Below are 20,563 nucleotides of genomic sequence, written 5' to 3'. Positions count from 1 at the left end.
GATTAAAATCTAAGATTTATCTTCCATTCCAATTAGTCTAAAACACCAGATCAATGGAGAAATGGAATAGGATAGAAGCAATTTGGGAGCTAACAAAATAAAGCTTCTCCAACTGAAAATACCTTCCCTTAAGAGTTTGGGGAACTAAGAGAATGAAGATAAATCAATACATGCTTTGTTCACTTTTTTGGTTTTTTTAATCTCTCCCACAGTTTTCCCCTTTTGCTCAGATTTTTCTCTCCCAACAGAATTCATAAAACAATATGTATTAAAAATTAAACTAAAAAGAAAAAGTTTTGAGGACAGCATAGTTATGTTTCTTTAGGTTCAAAAATGCATATTAGCCACATGTGAGAGAGATGTGAAAAATTAGAAACTAGATGGGTAAACTGGAGTGAGAGAAAGAGGAATGGATGGAAGCAAATTTGTATGGGGGTTCAGATTCCTAATGCAATTATCCAACCCATTTCTCTGGTGATGAAAGGAGCTGTCTTCGGATCAGGAAAGGTAAAGGCTAGAAAGGAAATGGTAACAGAAGGGAGAGAGATTAGACATTAAAAGGCTGTTTAGCAAGCTCTGAAATAGAGAGCTGAAGGAAGCTGAATGATCTCCCTTCCTGGGAAGTCTATCTACCCATCTCTTTCCTAATCTGTCCCATATTTTACTCATCCAAGGAGCTGGACAAGATGACAGTTGTATTCCCACATATCAATGGTTTTTTTTAAATTTTTTTTGAGAGGAGAGAATGGTTTGAAGGATGAAAAACATTCACTTTTCTCTTTTAATCTGAGGTAGGATTGGGAAGGCTGAAGGGGAGGGGGAGATTAGGGGATCATTTTAGTGTCTGTGCCCCCTCCCACCAAGGTGTGAATGAAACTCATCCTCCTCTCCATCAAGGACCCAACCCCCTTTGCTGGCACCCAACCACTCCCCTGTTCCCTGAGGCTGCCAGCAGGATGAGGGAGCTTATTGCTCCATCCACTGGGAGACCTGTTGGCCAAGGGAGGCGCAGAACTGGCCCAGATGATGGAGGCAGCTGTGTGCATCTCCCGCCAGCACACAGCTTTCTCAGCACAAAGCTGGGGAGGGGGTGGGGGAGAATCAGCAAGATAGCCGATGTCTTCCATCCCCCGGAATGTGCTCCCCCACTCTCTCACCTCCAAGGCACAAGAGGTGGTGGTGATGAGTTTTCTCATTGGAGTTAAATAGTTTTGGGCACAGCCATTGAGTAGCTCCTAGGTTTGTGGTGAGCACATAATCTCTCTCTCTCACTGCACCTTTAGCTTCAGGGCAGGGATGTTATTCGCTTGTGTCCAGCTCTGTGATCCTGCGAACCACAGCAGGCCAGCGCTGCCCAGGGGTTTTCTTAGCAAAGCTATTATAGAGGTTCACCACGGGCTTCTCCGGTGGACTGGGGCACCCAGACTCTGGGCTGGGCGCTCTGTGCACAATGGCGCCACCTAGCTTCCTCCCTGAGCCAGCCCCAGCTCTAAGAAGTTTGCCCTCCCATCAGGCCAATCGACCATATGACTAGAAATGAGGTAACCAAGGAAAAAGGATTTCACAAGCCTCCAAGGCAACAGGGCTTAGGTTCCTCCCTCTTCCCAAACCTCCATCCTTTTCATCTGTCCTTTGCTCAAAAGCATTTTCCTGGGGACTCTTCAGAAACCCAAAGAACAATAAGCAGTGGAGTCACCAATAGTCAGGAAAAGTCTCAGGTTCCTTAAATCATTACCTCAACCTCACTGAAGAAGGAGGCCTGAAAGGATAAGGTACAGGCTACATGGGATAATCTGTTTTAATGAAATCGACTATTTATATATGTACAAAACCAACAACAAAAGATATTACAATTTAAGAAAAAAAATACAATTGACCATCACTGGTCAAAGAGGGAACCCCCACCCTGTGGTGGTCCAACCCCGGATTTTCCATCTAGGGGCTAGAAAGAAGCACACTGGGAAAGAGGCATCAAGCTCGGCCCACAAAGGCTTCCTTCCATCCCAGCTTAGGAGAACCACATAATTCAGGGGCCAAAACCCCCTGCCTTCACCTCCTCCCCGCCCTCCTCTTTATTCCTTGTAGAGGGGTGGTGGGTAAGGGAGAAGGCTGAGGACAGGAGAGGAAAGAAGGCAGGGAGCAGAGAGGAAAGTTACAGGAGGTGATAATCTCCTTTTGTAATTCCAGAATGGGGGAGTAAGGAAGGAGGAAAGGAAGAGGAAGAAAAGGGAGGTAATATTTGTCTGCTTGTCTGTCTCTCATGTAGGACAGTTCCGCTCCTGCCCATTAGACTCAGTCTGACCTGGGCCAGGGAAGTTTCCAGTGTCGACCTAGTGGTTTGTATCCTGGAAGGAGACTAGCCATCCAGGAAAGGATCTGGAGAACCGGCCGGGAGGGACACGGTCTCCCCTCCTCAGTAAGACACAGCTCCGGGCTCTCGAGGGGTGGTGAACAGGATATCAGCTTTGGCATTGATGAAGTAGGTGACGATGAGCGAGACGAAGAGGATGCTGAGACCCACAATCAGGGTGACAAACTACATGGGGGAAGGTCAAGAAGACAGAAGAGAGCGTCAGGATTGAGTGCAGCATGAGGAGGTGTGCTCTGGGATGGGAGCTAGGACCCTGAGGCCTGATCTTGGATAACAGCTCGGTACTCTGTCACCAATCATCTGTGACCTCCTCAGTCCAGAACTTATGAAACGGGTGGATTCATTCTTGTATTGTATTCATTCTTGTGGATTCATTCATTTTACCCTAATCTCAACTAGATTATTAACTGCTGGAGCAGAGACAAACTTTATACCACTTTAGAAATAAGGACCAGAGATGAGACATCACAGGACCACAGACTTAGAGCTAGAAAGAAGCTCAGTTTAGAGCAAGGGTTCTTAACCTGGGATCTATGAATTGCTTTCTAAAAATATTGTAATAACTATATTTCAACAAAATTGGTTTCCTTTGTTATCCTATGTATTTTATACATTTAAAAACATTATTCTGAGGTAGGATCTCTGGGCTTCACCAAACTGTCAAAGTGGATTACAATGCCAAAAAAAAAAAAAAAAAAAAAAAGTTAAGAACTCCTGCCTTAGAAACTTCCTAGTCCAATTCCCTCACTTTTCCAGAGGAGAAAACCGAGGCCCAGAGCTATACCACAGGGCCCACACAGATCACACTGATAAGGGACAAATCAGAGACGTAAGCCCAAGCCCTCTAGGGACAAAGACTCCAAGGTTCACCAGCATTTTCTCTAAAGAGTCTCACTATGGAGGCAAACTGGGGTATATATGAAAATTAAATTTCATCTGGGACTAGCCACAAAAATGCTTTCACAATTGGTTAATATGGCCATGGAGAGAAACACAAAAGGAGCTGTTAGGAAGAAGAAACAGTGTTCCTAACTACGGTTAAAGGGGGAGGTGATACATTTTCCTCCACACTGACACTCTGTCTCCCAAAAGAAGAGGACTCATCTCTCTCCTCTTGCCTGCCCTGACCCTTTTGCATTCCTCCACCTGCAGCCCAAGTCTTCAGGTTCTCACCTCAAGTTCCTTGCTGGCTACAAGAAAAATTCGGGCACGGATGTCTTTCCAGCGGCTTTCTGTCCAGGTGGAATATTCAGAGGAACCCCACTGCTGCAGCTCAAAGGCAGGAGACACAGCCTTGGCCAGTCGAACTGTGGAGCGCACACACTGGGAAAGCCTACTTGTCCCACTGGGGTCCTCGGGACCTTGGACCCATGCATACTCATACAGCTATACAAGGAACAAGATTCCACCTGAATCTGCCATGCCCTTTGACCTTTGCACCAGACATTCCCCTCTGAGCAGTCAGTACCCTAGATATCCCCACTCTTCCCCACATCCCATCACTCCAAGCCCATCTGTGAGTTGTTCAATAGCAACGTCTATATCATTCCTTCTGACAATCCAATTCAACTTCCTTAGTCCCATACTGGAAGTAGAGGCCCATCTCTGACAACAAAAAGGACTTCACAGCATCCCTCTTCCCCCATTTTCCACTCACATCCTTGTTTGCATCTTGGGCCTTCTTTGGGTCTTGGCACTGCTCCCGGGTAAGGTTGACCACAGTGCCAGTCAAGTTTGCCAGAACATACTGCACCACATAGGTGGTGTTGATGGGGCTGGAGACAGCAATGTAATGCTGGAGGGGCCCATCTCCTGATTGGGAGGGTAAGAACCAGGGAAAAGAAAGTTTGGTGGGATATAAGAAAATAATAAGAATGGAGATAGGCCAGAAAAAATTCAAATGAACATACAGGAGAAAGGAAGGATTGGGGAGGAGCAAGAAGGAAAACAGTAGTAGAAAGGGAGAAAAACTGAATCAAGACTAAAGTAATAATAATAACCCCACCTCCCTCACCTCTGATTTCTTTGCTCAAAAATCTCATCCTTGCTTCCATTGCTTACCCAGGAAGACCTTCAGGTCCTGCCTGATAACTGATTGGAACCATGAGTTGTTGGCTTTCACCAGGAACCCATAGAGCAAGCGAGAGACCTGGGAATTAAGGAAGAGAGAGGATTTTGTCAGCTAAATTCCAGGCATGACTATGGGCAAGGAAGAGGGAAATGAAAAAATCTATCATTGAATCCATAGAAATGAGGACAGGGAGAAGCCTAGTCAGATGGATTCTAGAACTAAGAAGGCTGTATCTGGCTGGCACATAAGAAATGGGAGTGAGGTCTTTATGGATGCTCCCTAAGGAAATGTGTCATGAGTCCTCACTGGCAGAAGCCAGACCATCTGAATCCTGAGACTCTGGGGGAACATGCAGGGGGTGGTGAGGGACAGGGGGCAGCCTGCTGTGTAAACATACAGAGAAAGAAGGGAGGGGTGGGGAAGCCCTGGGACCTTGCCAGGACTAGAGTCCCATCTGCTCTTACCGTTATTGGATCAGCCTCAATAGTGGTGTAGTTGGTTCCCCCTGCTAGCTGGTATAGTGCACGTCCCAGCACTGTAGCCACAGCTGCCAAGGACTGGACAAAGTTGAGAGGAGAAATGAGGTGATCCATCTCAGGCAAAACTTATCTTTCCTCTCCTCCCTTCCCTTACTCATACAATAAGCTTGAAATCTTAACCTACCTTTAACCCAAATCTGTGTTCTCTCCCTTCTATGACCAACAGCCTTATTCCAACAGTGGTACCCTCCCCTTCCCTTATCTACAAACATACCAGTTTATTAAGGTTCACCAAAACATTACTTCACATACCCATTTGCTGTCCATACCCCATTCCCAGAGTTGAGTTACCTTGGCTGTATCAGTCACAAAGTCCATAGCCTCATCAGGCGTCAGGGTTGCAGGATACTTCAGACCAATGTTTTCTGGAGTATCATAGATACTCTGGTAATACCTGTCAGGAGAGGGCAGTGTGAGAATGTGGGTGGCCTTTGGACAAAATTAAGCCTTTATCCCTAAACTTTCTCTTGACTCCATAGCTATGTATTTCACTTTTCATTCCCCTGGAAGGAGATATATTGGCAAACAAGGACAGCCTGCTGAAGATATAGGGAGGAGAGATAATCACCTAATAATACAGAAAAAGGAATTTTTGTGAAACAGAGAGAATTTCCAGTCACAGTGAAAGATTTGGGAATGGGCAAACAGGGGCAGTTTGAAAAATGGACAAAACCCCTGCCATTCTGAGGAATCTAGAATTATTGCAATACATAGATATAATCAAGTTAATTTCTGGTTTCTGAGGGGCCTCTAGCCCTCACCTTTAGCAAAAGTCCACAGAACTAAATGTGCCTAATAAACACTCTCAAAATATGTGCCAATCCACAGATGAGCTTCCAATCTATAGAGTGAATGGGGGAGGGGGGGGGGTCATACAAATGATGAAGAAATTTCATTCTTCACCAGCCCTGATCCTGAGTAAGTGAACAGAAGACTCCTGACTAGGCTGGTCTTCCCATTTGACAGCATTCTGGGCCCAACTTGCTTCTTGAAACTCAATCTGACCCCATTATAGGAAGGGAGTTTGAGGAGAGATTCAAAGTTTAGAAAAAAAAGCCAATCTCTACAGACTTTATACCCAGCAAGTGGTAACCCCATTTGCAGCTAGGTGTTGTAGATAGCAGGTTGTTGTTTTTATTAATGGGGAGCAGGGAGTGGAGTGTGGCAAGCCAAATAAAACTCTTGGTCATGGCCATATAACTCACTGATTTCCACCTGGCTGTGAGGGATTCTTTCCCAACTGCAGACAGCCCCTATTACTATCCCTCATCCCCCAAATCCCTCCACCGTGCTCCTGCTTGGGCTACTGCCCTCTCCTGGTAAGCCTAGGAAACAGACATTTAGAGAACCTGAAATACTGCTTTAAGGAGCAGGAATGTACAGCTAAAGATGGCAAGGAGGGGATTACTAGAGGAAAGTGCCTCTAAAGGCACTGAAAGGAGAGTTTGCTCATCTATTAAGCTAGAGGTCTTGAGTTAAACTAAGCAGGGGGTTTAGCGGACCATGTGAAAGACCACCAAGGGATTTCTTCCAAGCATGAAGAGGGCCAAATCCTCTGCCTGCTTTCTTGGTCCCTTGAGCACAGTATTACTTCTCTGAGGCAAGTGGAGAAAAGGTTACCTGTTATAAAAGGAGCCAGGGTGATCAGTGAGCACAACCCCAGAAATGTTTTGGCTACGGAGAAACCTCTGAAGGGAAGACGGTGGAAGAGAGTTTTGTGGGTTCACCTCCCGCATCGTCACATTAGGGACACTAGTGCTGCTATTCTTCAGTATAGTCAGGAGATTGTGGACCTGGAGAGCGGGAAGTGAGAGGCAGGAAAGAAACACAGGCAAGTAGGAATCATGGAGTCTGAGCAATGGAAAAGACCCTATCTAGTCTACAGGAAGAGAGAGAAAGGAAAAGCAGGACCTCCTGAAAATGTCCTTCCCTATCCACATGGCATAGGCTTGGACAACTCCAACCTTGCTGCAATGTGCAATCTTCCAGACCTGATGGCAGCTGCAAGAAGGGACATTCTAGGGCTGACCTTCTCTGGCCTCCTGAGCACTCTGAGTATCTTTCCCTTTCATAGGGAAGGAAACCGAGGCACACAAAGAACAGAACTGGGCTAGAGACAGAGAGCCAAGAATGCAACCCATTTGCTTCTAATCTAGAGGTTCTGATGGTGATGATGATGATGATGACTATCATCATCATCACCACCACCACCATCATCATCATCAAACATATGTGTTAAGTATTATACTAATTCCTAGGGACCAAAGATTCTGTTCTTACACTTGAAAGGATAATTATTAGTCTGGAAAGTAGAATACAAACATAAAAATATAAACAAAAGGGAGTTATATTTGGCTAAATGCCAAGTGAGAGGCAAGAACAATAAGTAGGAATTCAAAGGAAAGTCTGACCCACAACTGGGCCAGTCATGAAAAGCCCCAAGGCAATAGGGATTTGAAGGAAAGCTAAGACTTGTGTAACCTGAGAGGAATAGGAGGCAATTATAAGCAGCATAAATAGCCCACACCCAATCTTCCTAGCAGTTTAAGAAAAAAGGAGTTTTCAGGGTTAGACACTTGGGGAAACAATAAGAGAGGGAAATAAAGAACTCATCAGAAAGGAAATTGGGGAGATCTATCCTCCTCTCCTAGCACCCTATTCTCCCTAATGATTGACATGAGCAGGCAATCAATCAAGAAATGTTTAGTAAGCCCTGACTATGTGCCTGACAGAAATACAATGAATGAAATAAACTCTAGTAACTCTAATAAGGAGGTTAAATGGTAATGGAAAGATAATCATAAATCACAAATCATAAATCACAAAAAAAAAAAAAATGCAAATGTATACAAAGTAATTAAAGTCAAGTTGGAAGAGAAGGGACCTGAACAAGGCTTCAAGCAGAAAATGGCATTTAATCTTTATCCTCTCAACCTACAGCTCTGGGGGTAGGTGATCATCATATCTTAAGCTGTGTTAGCATGGAACGGAAGATGAGGTTACCTCGATAGAGATGGATTCATCTCTCTGAGACATGGGGTCTGTATGCATCCACAAGTCTGAAGAATTCCTTAAGGCAACCTATGAGCAAAGAATAGGAGTCAGAAGCACAACCATGTCCTCCTAGCCCAGGACCCCTATCCAGGGGAGAAGAAATGGGGACCAGGTTAGGAGAACTGAAGAATTCAAGAGACAAAGGCTCACAAGGAAGAGACAATAACTGAGGGAGACAGCAACTGGGAAGGGGCAAGGGAAAGCATGTCAAGCAAAGAGAAGAATCGGAATGAATGAGAAAAACAACATACCTGTCCAAGTTCCAAAAATGAGTGTATGTTCTCCAGCTGGACAGGAAACTTGCCCCTTTCCATGTCATACACCATCCGTGAGCTACCAATGTAATCAAAGGTCTCCTGTGGACAGAGGTGGAAGGGGATGCACTGAGACAGGACAGCCACAGGCAGTACAAATGGTCACAGCCCCATCTTGTTTCTCGAGCTGTGGGACTGGTATCAGCCCAAACCAGGATCAGCTCACATAGCAATGAGGCTGTGCAGCTGCCCCCACATCAGCTCTGTGGGGGAAGCATGACCCTTACTAGAATGGGTCCCAGGACAAGACCTACAGCCAGAGGAAGCCCAGTCAAGAAGCGGCCACAAAACTGACACAGGGGAGCCCTTAGGGGAACATCAGCTGCAAAGTGCCTGCTTCTTCTTCCCACTCTTTCTCACTGTCTCTGCCCCAGCTGCCACCACCACCACGATCTAGAGTCAGGTTAAAGTACCAGCATCGAGAGCAACCTCAGGGCCACTGAGGAAGAGGAGCCAGCAAAGAAACAGGGTCCAGAAAGATTAAGAAAAATACCCAATCTCAGACTTTTCGAAATTCAACAACTCCCAATGAAAAGAGGAAATCACTTAATACTAGGGCTTGAAGGATTGAGGAGAGGGGCCAGGAAAAAAAAGCAGAGGCAGGGGAAGGAAGAGATGAAGCTATTCAAACACAGGAAGAACACACCAAGTTCCCCAGGGGCTCCCAAACTGACCTGCCCCCTGGGTGGGCACACAGCCACTCTAGGAAGAACTGACACAGAGTCACAGAACTGCTTGAGGCCCCGAGGCTGATTGTCAACTGACATCAAACACAGGGCCAGGGTCAGCCCAGCCTAAGCCCAAGTGCCTGAGACACCAACCACTCTCCCAAGCAGGGTCCTCACCCCTTGGAAGAAGACAAACATCACGTTGCGGGGCAGAGCCGCCACATCCGGTGCCTTCTGCAGAGCTTCAGCCACAGCCAGCTGGGTAATGAAAGATCCAACAGCACTCTCGGCCCCAGGAGCCACATTCCAGAAGAATGAGCGACTATCCAACTGGGTATAGCAAAAAGAGAGGGAGAAGCTGCAGGCAGCATGCCTTCCCCAACTCTGAAAATGCCCCCATTCGGGGCCCAGGAACCCTGTCCCCCACTCAAGAGGACCCGCATCCTTTGTGCTAAGAGTAAAGCCAGCAGGTCTCAGCAGTGGCTCCATCCCGCCTCCCTGGATGGAAGGTCCTGTCTCACCTAAATCCAACCATCCTGTGGTAGGAAGCCTGCACTATGCCAACTAACTCCTTCCTACACTCTGACACAGCTGCCCTTCCCCACCCTCCATGACATCCAGCCCAGCACCTACCCTGGTAGCAGCAATGATCACTTTGTCCCCAGGCTCTAACTTCCCAGATGCATTCAAAGGATTCAATGTGTTCCACACGTTGAAGTCAGCCAGGGGGTCACAGACAACTTCTGGAGGGGACAGAGATTATCTGGGATGGGGAGGTGGGACACAAAGGAAACAGGGAAGGCTCCTTTGACCAAATCCTCCATCTCTTCCAAGTCTTTTTCTCTGCTACACTCCACCCCCTACTTTCTTAACACCATCATAAGTATAAACATGTAAAATGGTTTTAGAATTATTGATGTTGAAACATTATCTGACGTTGATACCTTTATTGGCTAAAGCTGCTGGGCTGTCTCATTTTGCTACCTGAATAAAGTCTTCTTTACCAGCTAGGAACCACTCCTGTATCCCCAGCGCCATCTGCTCTGAAGAGCCCCTGCCCTGCCCTTGGGCCCCAGACCCACCTGGGTTGATGCTGAATGTGCTCTGGATAGCGCTACGTCGCATGCAAGTGACTGTGCTGGTAACAGCGTGCATGTGTGAGAAAAGCTGCATTGCGCATAGTGGGTAGGCTGGGGCAGATCCATTCACCCCCCGGTTGTGGTCCCAATAGCACTAGAGGAAAGAAAACCATTGAAATAATGGATCAGAACTTGACAAGTCACTTAATCCTCATTGCTTCATTTAAAAATGAGAAGATAAAAGAAAGAAAATAAAGAACAAACAGTGCAGGAAAGAGTACTTTTCATGACTTACCCAGGGTCACATAGCTAGTATAAAGTGTCTGAGGCTAGATATGAACTCAGGTTCTCCTTACTCTAGGGACAATGCTCTAACATTTAGTCTGTCCCTGTCCTTCATTTTCAAAAAAGACCAATGAATCACAGGGAAATGTTTTGACTTGCACATAAACTATATGTAAGTGAGGTAGATTTGCATCAAGTCATCAGTCTCCTTCTCCCTTCCAGAGTCATAAAAGTCTAGTGGCAGGACAAAAGTCCAGATGATTGGTGATGGCCCAAGATACAGCAGATGACCTTGGTGCAATCTGACCAAACTCTAATCACCCCAAAGCTTTACTTGACTTCAAGGCCACTGGAACAAACTGTTCTCATCTGTCCATTCAGCCAGGGAACATTTTCATATACTTGGGATAGCTATCCCCTAACTCACTGACAGGCCACTGGATTTGAGGATATTGGTTATCTTCAACCTGGTTTAGCCATCTATCAGAGCAACATCATCTGCCCAGGGTCATCCAGGTCCTAAGGGTCTTCCTAACTCTGGGCCTGCTGTCTCCTTCAGCCATCAGCTTGATTTCATACTACATACTACAAAGTAGTCATTATTAACATAATTTGGTACTGGTGAGAAAATAAGCTGGTCAGTGAAACAGACTAGATTTGGGGTCTGTTTTGGAGTCTGTTTCTGAAACAAAAATATTCAAAAGCAAAGAACAATATCCCAATGTCTACTAAATCCAAAGATCTAAACAAAAAAATTGCCTCTTAGATCTATGGATAGAGTTAACAACCAGAGGAGATAGAGAAGCTCACACAAGCTGTAGCATGCACAATGGCCATGCTCTAAGAGGCTAACCTAAACCAGGAAGCCTTGTCATTACCACTGCCAGGTGCCAGAGGCTATTGGTTCAATTTGGCTGGACTCACATGACAGAAATTTTCTCACTTCAATTTTCCTAGCTTAGCTCAGAGACTCCTGCTTTACTATCTCCCACTGAACTTTTTATACACAGGAATATGCCCTTAACTTTAATCAATGTTAAAAAAGCAAGACAGAAGAATCATCTAAAGTGGAAGATGTCAGAAATTATAAGCACATACTTTGAGGGCCTTTCTTGGGGCATTTAATAACACCGAAGATTTAAAATTTAACACACATTTACTAAGCATCCACAATATGCAAAAAAATATGGTAGGCACTATGGGAAATACCAAGTTTATATAAGACACAGTCCCTCACAAATTGAAGAACATTTTTGTTCTCTGTATACTCTATTCTTAAATAAACCCGAAATGCAAGAAAGAAAGGAGGAAGACAGAAGAAAAGAAATAGGACACACTGTTACCTGCTTGATAACCTGTGTTTCATTCTCATCTTCTAATAGAAAGATGGGAAAGTCAAAATCCTCATAGGCTAACCCATTGCCTAGTGGGTTCCATTTTAGTTGTTTGCAGTGGGCATATTCTGATCCATAGGAGTTAGAGTAGATACCTGGAAGAAAGAAGAACCCATTACTGGGGGTGTATGACATAGGATAAAACATGAATGGACCTTGAAAGCCTAGTGTTCATGGAAATAGGCACAATTCCCAGAGAGGAACCGTGGTACCAGGAGAACCCAAACTATCCAGTTGAGTGTCTTGGGAATGGGATGGATAGTAAACATGAAGTAACATTAAACTGGGTCATTCAGGTAAATACACACACACAGATCTAGCACACCACATTTTAATCTAGCACACATAATAAGCCACAATCAAATCTAATACGTGTGTGTGTGTGTGTGTGTGTGTGTGATATGCTACAAATGTCCCAGTCAATAGCATTCAAACAATCAGCCATGAGTAATGATTTCTGGCATGTTAGGGCTCTTACCGAACCCATCATTAGGGCATTCAACACTGGGAGAGAAACCATCCAGGGGGCTGGGCTTGGCAAGAGCCACAGCAAGACCAGAGATTCGTTGGGTTCCCTTTAGCTTCTCCATCAATTTCCTAAAACAAGAAGAGATATTGGTTTAAGGGAGGAGGGAAGAAGAAAGTGACAGGCAATCCAGCACCCTTGCTTTTCTTCTTATGGGGAGGTGAAAATATGTGACTTGAGACTAAAATAATTTCTTTCCTCACTTAGCCTTATTGTAGGATTCCAGACTCTAACCCTAATCCCAGCATCTACAGTCTCTAGATAATGCTGGTTGCTATCCCTCTACCCAAATAGAATCTAGCCAGATGATAGATCTAGTTTCAGGATCGTTGAAAATGTTCTCTTTAAATCTACATCATTTTCCAAAAGCAGCCAATACCAAGGAAGTCCATCTTTTGAAGCTGGAAGGAGGAGGCTCCTATTTTCCTCTAGTTGCTTAACTTTTCCAGGTATGCATACCCAGACCTCACCTGGTAAAAAGGTTGCCTTCCAGCAGTACCATGTAGGGTGGGTTAGGGCCATCAGTTAGGACCCACTTCAGGTCTTCCTCCTCTTCCACTACATGAATCACTCCTGTATCTCCACTAATGGAAGCTGCAGGAACCAAATAGAACAAAGTAAAGATCCTAGGATTTATTCTACTGATCCTATTTCACTGCCAGCATATTTTGAAACTCCCACAACAATTATAAGGAAACCGAATCATACAGGAAAAAACAGCTTTATACACTACTAGCTTCTCTTTCCTAGAACCTAGGTTGGGGAGCCTCAAAGAAGAGCTAATAATCACAGATGACATGCACTTGGAAAAAGCTCTGAGTTTGATACAACTTTAATAAAGATTCAAAGAACATTGTAGACAAGAGGAGTTAAAGTCAGGCCCTATTTGATCTGCAAAACCAGGTAGTGCTGTGGAACAGGTTTAAATATAATTGGAACATGTTTAACAAAACAAATAAAAATATAACAGAGACAATGTGAACTTGTGATTTTCTATATTAATATATAAGCTATGGTCCATTTCTAGTAGAGTTTCACCTCTAGACCACTCTAGTTGTATTGGATGTAATCTGGGGAAAGAGAAAGGGGTGTTGGCTATGGAAAATTAATAACTCCTGTTTTAATGAGGGCTAGGGGAAAGAAAAACAATGAGAAACCTCAATTCTAGTCTGAGCAGCCTTCTGGATTCATTGTGTGTCTATAAAACAAGTTGCTTAACCTCTCTGGGCAATCAATGACAATCGGATGAACTGTTCCCTAATTATTTCCCCATGTAGAAACAGAATATATGAAAAAAAAAACCTGTACAACAATTCTTGGAACTCCCTAGGGAAAGGAGTCTAATAAACACAGGATATTGTTATCAGTAAACCAATACCAGGCTTCATTCTGTCCCCAGAGGATTATCATGTTAGCAACCCCAATTAAAGAGGGCGTAGCTCCATTCAGAGGTGGATGAACTTGAAGAGGGAGACTTAGACCTAGCCAGATTGAAAAGGAAACAAGTTTCTAATGAGGAACTAGCCTTAAATCTTGGTCCTCCCCTTTCCAATATTGATATTTAGCTTTGCTTATTAAACTATGCTCTCTATAGAGTTGTGATAAGCATAAGCAGCTTGAAGGATGAGTCACTGCTAAAATGGGTTTAACAGGCAAGCACTATCAGAGCCTGGCTTCAGGGCAGTGTAGTTCAAGATCCTATACTTAGGGCTGGAACTAAAACTTGTGGTTAGAGACCATACCAGATCCACCATTCCTCACTCCATGCTGGATATATTTCCAGCAATGATTTTATAATTTAAGGATCTGTCTGGGACTAACCAACCTGTCCAGGAACTAGATACTGTCAGACAAGAAAACATCAACAAATTGACCAAAGACAGGACAGTCTGATAACAGTAAGACAACATACCAGCAATTTAAGGCTTATAGAATAGTTCTGCCCATTTGAACAGATCTCTTCCTGGTATCCTAACTGTCCTAGGTGCTTTAATCCACGGCAGAAAACTATGGAGACCAAATCATTCACTATAATATATAATCTATTCACTATAATCTACAAACATCAAATCTATCTTTATGATTTGAAATGATGTTCCTACTTAATGTCAAATTCTTCATTGAAAGAAAAAGAAGAGGGATAATTTTAATGGAAAAAATAGAACCCAAGTCTGAGAGAAGTAAAAAAATTTATTCAAAGTTACATATCAAGAGTTTCACAGTGGACAATCTCTGCTGGAACCCATCATTAAAAGTCTAGTTTCTTATTTCAAGAGGAAATGTAACATGCAGAAGTGAGTACTGTTGATGGAATGAAAATCAAATCATGGGCCCACAGGAGTCAATTACCCCATCCTCTGTGATGTTTTGGAGTTGTTTGTTTGTTTTATGTGGTGCTTCTTAACACCACTTCATAGTTCATCTCTTTTTCTGAAAAGAAGAGTTCCATGATTCACAGATTCCCATGAATGTCAACTAATTAGCATTCTCAAATTTCTTCTTTAACAAACAATTCTCTGCTTCTCAGAAGTCCACCACAGAATTAAAGAATATCACTGTACAATAGACAAGCAATCAAAAGAACCCAGATCTAAACCTGAAGAAAATTCAGAGACTATCTAGATAGAGAGCATTTATTAAGTGTTAACTATGTGTCAGAAACCTCACAAACACTTGAATTATAAACACAAGTAAGCAAAATTGTTAATGTCATGAAGAAGATTCCATTCTAGTCTAAACTCAGTTTACAGATGAGGAAACTGAGGCTCAGGCAGATTAAGTGACTTATTCAAAATCAAAAATGGAACAAGCATCAGAGATGGAATTTGAGTTCAGGTCTTTAATTTCCAAGTCAGTACTCTTTCTTAGGGATAGTACTTGTACACAACAGACAAGAACTGTTTTCAAAAAGAAGAACTATAAGATACTCATAACCACTTAGAAATGTACAAGGTTATTAGTAATCAGGGGGAGGAAGGGGAAATTAAGATAATTCTTAAGTACTACCTCAAAACCACCAAAGATGTTAAAAATGGAGAAAACCTACTCTTAGAAGGATTATAAGAAGATAGGCATGATAATTCACTGACAGTAGAGTTAGGGACTGCTTCAACCATTCTAGAAAAGTATGGAATTACATTAGTAGTTACTAAGTTGTTTACTCCCTTTGATTCAGAGATTTAGTTGGGCCTATATCCCAAGGAGTTTACTGACAGCAAGACCTATATATTTATTTTAAGTTTACAACAAAATTATTTGTGATAACAAAGAGCTAGGAAAAAAATATGCCCAATAATCACAAAATAGGTGAATAAATTATAGATGAATTTAATATTACTGAGTCTTAAAGAATGATAAATGTGAAAAATCCAGAGAAATGTGAACATATATGAAATAAGTCAGAAGTTAAAAAAATGGTAGGTATCAATATATAGCTACAGAAGGATAAAAAAGATAGATATCAACATATATAGATTACATACAATGACAGTAACATCATTAATATCACTATGAATAGGTTACTAAGGGATGGTTTAAAAAAAAAAGATCATTAATGCTACATAAAGTGAAGATAGCTCTCTCCCTTTAAAAAAAATAATAATTTTTTTTTTTTTGGAGGGGGATGTACTTTGTAAAGGGATCTTTTAGCTATCTGCTGGGAATGATTTGCTCTGTCAAAACAAAATTTATGGAATCAGGAGGACCTGAATTCAAATCCAAGGCTCAGATATTTATTAGCTGCGTAACCCCCATCTGATCCCATTTAAGTCATTTAATCTTATAAACTCCCCAAAAGCAAATCCCCCCCTAAAATTGTGTCAACAAATTTACTTTTTACAAACATCGATATGTAGTCAGAGTTCTAATGATTTACTAATGATTTCCCTTCTTGCCTGTTCTTAATGCTTCCTGCCCGTCTAATTAACATGCACTGAACCTAATACAGGCACTGGAATACTAGGAAGGTTAAAAACACTAACTTACACTGGCAGCCAATCTGGTGAGTGGCATTAAGCAGGCGGACACAGGGAGCTGTTCTGTTCAAAGGGATGTAGATCTTCCTCTCTACCGAATTTGCTTGGCATAGACCTGAAGGGAAAGCAACAGGTAAAACAGACGTTTTTAAAAAAGAGGCCCAGTTCCTTCAATCGTTTCAGCAAGGAGATGGCAAGAGATTTAGGGGAGGGGGTGGGGGGGTAAGAGGTGAAAAATTGGAACAAGAGGTTTGGCAATTGTTAATGCTGTAAAGTTACCCATGTATATATCCTGTAAATAAAAGGCTATTAAATAAAAAAAAAAAAAAAAAAAAAAAAAAAAAAAAAAAAAAAAAAAAGGAGGTGGCAAGAGACCAGGGGAGAACATGCCCGGCCGGGAAACCGGTGCTAGTTTTAGCGGTGTCCCTAATTCAGCTACCTTGTTACACTGAGCAAATCGCTTAGGCTCTCTGCCCTCGGTTTTACCCTCCGTAAAATGAGCATGATGTATGTCACACTCGCTTCCGCGGAGGCACAGGGAGGGACAGGCTCTGTCCCTCCCTCTTCTCTCCCCTTCCCCAAACCATTAGAGAAATTCCAAAGGGTTATACAAACCATCGTAGGGCAGTCATAAGGTCAATGTGGTCTAAGGAAGCCCTGGATGTGGCTTTCACAGAAAGCACGAGTTTTAAGAGAACTGCCCGGATTCAAACTCCTCCTTTGCACTGCCGGGCGGGGGTGGGTTTGCAAGAAAGCCGGTTTGCGCACAAGATGCAACTCTCACAACTGCAGCTACACCACCAGTCAGTCACGGCTGGGGAGGGAGGGGGGGTGAGGGGTTTCTCCTCCCCTGGAGGTCCAGAAGGGGTCCTCAAACTACGGCCCGCGGGCCATTATCCCCCAGGGCTGTGAAGCGTCTTTATTTAAAGGCCCACAGAACACAGTTTTTGTTTTTGCTACGTCCGGCCCCCCCACAGTCTGAGGGAGAGCGGACTGGCCCCCTATTTAAAAAGCGTGAGGACCCCTGGGCTAGAGCCTCCAACATGTGACCGATGAAGGAAGGTGGTGGCTAAAGAGAGCGGGGAGCGGGCCAGCGGCCCCGCACGGAAAGCAAACACCTGCTGCGCTCCCCCCCCCCCACACGCCCACACTCCCCAAATCTTCTGGCCCCCGAGCCCGCGGTTACCCCGTAGTCAGAACAGCCCCCGGGGGCCCAAGTCTCTATTATTCCGCTTGGTAGAAAGGAGAAACTGAGGCACCGGGATGGGAGTGAGCTCTCTCCCGGAATCAATGCCGGCCAGACTCCAGCAGCCCCCGAGAAGCCCCTGGAGAGGTGGCGGCTCTCCTTCGCAGCCCCTCCAGCCCGGGGCGGGACACTGGGAGGTCTCCTTCGGGGCGGCCTGGGGGCTTTAAATCCTCGAGAAGGGCGGAACTTGTGTTCGGGGAACACAGAGTAGGGGGGTTTAGGAGTCGGCGGGACCGAGGACCCAAGAGCAGACGCGGGCGCCTGGGCGGCTTCGGAGCGAAGGAAGTTCTCGCAAAGAGGGCCTCGGGGCTCCGGGGAACGGGAAGGGCTCACCTGCCAGCAGAGGAACGAAGCAGAAGAGGAGGCAGGTTCTGCGGCCCCCGGAGGCGGCTCCGCCGCCACCCCCAGCAGCGGCCATCTTGCCTCTCCGGGCCGCTTCCGCCTCCTGCCCCCTCCAGCCTGACAGAGGCCTCTCTAGGCCGCTTCGCCGCCAGTCTCTGCGGCCTTCGGGCGGAAGTACGTTAGGCGTAGGGCGCTTCCGGCCGCGGTGGTGGGGCGGTGCTGACGTGGAGGGGACCGGGCTGAGACGGGCTGCGCTTTGGGCCGCCGCCGGAGCCGAAGCCGGAGGCCTGGACTAGAGCGTACAAAGATGCTGACCAAATTCGAGACCAAGAGCGCGCGAGTCAAAGGTGGGGGAGATAAAGGTCTCGGGACCGGGGTGGGGGTGGGGGTGGGGGGCGGAGGGGGAAAGGGCTGAAGAGCGAGTGAGATCTGGGGCCCGAGGAGAGCGGGTCGGGTCCGCCCGAAAGGAGACGGATCTTGGCGATTCCTGGGTTTTCCCCCACCCCCTCTTTCAGCTCTGACCCCTTTTATTACGTTTCCCTCTCTCCCCTCCCCCATCCCCGAATACCTCCGCTTTCCCGAGCGCCGCCTCCCAGGAGAGTTTGTTGGGGGGGGGGGGGGGAGGGGGATTCATAGTCCTTGCTTACTTATCTGTGGTCCCATCTCACTCTATCAGAATGTAAGCCCTGCGAGAGCACTGCCTGCCTTATGGCTCGCTTCTTTGTACACCCCAGCACCTACCATTAAGTCACCTGGTAGTGCTTAGTGCGACCTAAGCAGGCTGGCTAGTTACTGGAACTCTCCCCCGGACTCACTCCGCCCCCTTCCCGTCGCGAGCTGTGAATGAGGATTCTCGGCCTCCGTGATAGCTGCGAGAAGGGGAAATGATGGAGAGGGTGATATTGCTAGCGAGCTCCCACCTATTCCTCCGTGTCTTGAAGAGATAACGGTATCTTTCTGTCAGTCCTTTTTTTTTATGCATCCAAAGTAAGTAGCGTGGGTATAGTTCTTGGGCTCTGATGCTGAGCCTGTTCCCACCTACTCCCCTTTTAGATGGCTAGGATTTAGGTGACTTTTGGAGGCCGTCTTTCCATCCCGTTTTCTTCATCATGATCTCCCCTGTCCCCAAGCCATTTTGTGGGTCTGCCTTTTAGAGGCGGCTGGTGATGAAATGGACAGAACCCCGAGACTGACACCTGGAAAGACCCGAGTTCAAATGTGACCTCAGACACTAGCTAGCTGTGTTACTCTGAGCAAGTCATTCAGCCTCTGATTGGCTTAGGTTTTATTATCCCCATTAGGCAGATGAGAAAACTATCTCAAAGTGTTGTTGTAAGAATCAAATGAGATAATATTTGTAAAAAAAAAAAAAAAAGAAAAAAGTGGCAGACACATAGGTGGCACTACATAAATGCTTATTCCCTTTCCTCACCTCCTTAATCCTGAAACCTGAAGACTTTTTGTTAAGTGTGGAGACAGGAAGAAAAAGGTTTGCTTCTTGGAACTCTGTTGAGGATTCCACAACAAAACTTGAAGAGAAAGGAAAAGGTAGAGGAGTAAATTCTACAAGGACCTTGAAAATCACATCCTATCTTTGAAGTTATCTAAGGGGGAGCTGGAATTGTAAAGGATCACTCCTAGTTTCTTGACTTCTTTGGAAGATCTTGATTGTCATAAAGTACATTTAAGGTTTTTCTGTGACCTTGGGTAGCAAGGAGTTAAGTGGGATAGAGTGGAAAACATTTTAAGCAAATAGCTGTTTAAAAAAAATGTGGGTGGTATTGGAAAGTATATACACCCTTAGTGTATAGTCACAACTTCTAGAAAAGAAATTGTAGGTAGACATCCCCTATCCAGTGTTCAGTTCTTATATATATGACTATAAGCAAATTATCTGTTCCCCAAAGGTCTTAAGTTTCTAAATAAATTAGAATTAAAATATAACTTCTTACTTCTCTGTAAAAGATGGAATGAAGACAGGTAGATTGCTACTAGCTTATCTCTCCATCTATTATAGCACATTCTGGGCCCTATCTAAACTTGCTGTTCTTAGTATATAGTGTATCTCTTACCTCTGTGCCTTTATATTGGCTCCCCCCTGACTAGAATGTTCCATTAATGAAACCCCTGATTCTCATCAAGACTTAGCTCAAATAATACTTCTTTCAATAGATCTTTCCTGATTCCTCTGTTTTAAGCACCTGTTCTGTCCCCTCCATCACATTGTATATATGCTTTCTTTTCTGTCAATATATTGCTTCCCCCATTAAAATGAAAGTTTCTCAAGGATGAGAGTTATCTTCTTTTATATTTATATCAACAGCATGTAGGATAGTACAAACATTTGATGAATGCTTATTGGTGTATTGATTACAGGATGTGTCACACAAGAAACATTGGTCTATTGGTAACTTTAAAATCTATTTATAATGCAGCTACATTATAAAAGATATACCCTATATTTTCTTATAAGCTTATCATAAATATGTCAAATGAGTTCAAATTGAAATCAGAATTCCCTCCCCCCCCAATCAATAATATAAGGTCCATTACTTAAACTTTAAAAATTATCCTTATAAGTTGAAGATAGAAGAAAGTTATTTGACAGTTTTTCTTAATCAAGATCTTGGGTCTTTAATGAATTGCAAACTCATTGTGAGTTAATGATGTGTATTTTAAGAACTATTGGGATTTGAGATT

At 44.4% G+C, this 20,563-nt stretch overlaps 2 protein-coding genes across 5 annotated transcripts in view; one reads left to right on the top strand and one right to left on the bottom strand.

Moving 5' to 3' along the window:
* Window positions 1-1,773: 1,773 nt before the first annotated feature.
* NCSTN (nicastrin) lies at window positions 1,774-18,057 on the bottom strand. 2 transcript variants are annotated; one of them, XM_031966874.1, is made up of 17 exons: window positions 17,855-18,002; window positions 16,286-16,390; window positions 12,772-12,895; window positions 12,254-12,372; window positions 11,725-11,870; window positions 10,100-10,250; window positions 9,651-9,757; window positions 9,195-9,347; window positions 8,287-8,391; window positions 7,985-8,062; window positions 6,602-6,774; window positions 5,273-5,375; window positions 4,907-4,999; window positions 4,433-4,520; window positions 4,029-4,183; window positions 3,545-3,757; window positions 1,774-2,536 (listed from the first exon to the last, which is right to left on the bottom strand). In XM_031966874.1, the coding sequence occupies exons 1-17, from the start codon at window positions 17,937-17,939 to the stop codon at window positions 2,414-2,416; spliced, it is 2,121 nt and encodes a 706-aa protein (XP_031822734.1). In that variant the 5' UTR covers window positions 17,940-18,002; the 3' UTR covers window positions 1,774-2,413. The 2 variants fall into 2 exon arrangements, with proteins under 2 accessions (XP_031822734.1, XP_031822735.1); XM_031966875.1 differs by having other exon boundaries at window positions 1,781-2,536; window positions 9,651-9,760; window positions 17,855-18,057.
* COPA (COPI coat complex subunit alpha) overlaps window positions 18,048-20,563 on the top strand; it is a 43,941-nt gene continuing 41,425 nt past the window's right edge. For 2 of the 3 annotated variants that reach the window (XM_031966872.1, XM_031966871.1), the window contains exon 1: window positions 18,048-18,210. In XM_031966872.1, coding sequence (XP_031822732.1) covers window positions 18,171-18,210 — 40 coding nt within the window. In that variant the 5' untranslated portion in view covers window positions 18,048-18,170. Of the gene's footprint in view, window positions 18,211-18,516; window positions 18,813-20,563 lie in introns of those variants that run through there. The other variant, XM_031966873.1, reaches the window with a different exon arrangement.

This window comes from Sarcophilus harrisii, chromosome 4 (genome assembly GCF_902635505.1).
Source record: "Sarcophilus harrisii chromosome 4, mSarHar1.11, whole genome shotgun sequence".
Taxonomy (NCBI): Eukaryota; Metazoa; Chordata; class Mammalia; order Dasyuromorphia; family Dasyuridae; genus Sarcophilus; species Sarcophilus harrisii.
This window is presented reverse-complemented; position numbering and strand designations above follow the sequence as displayed.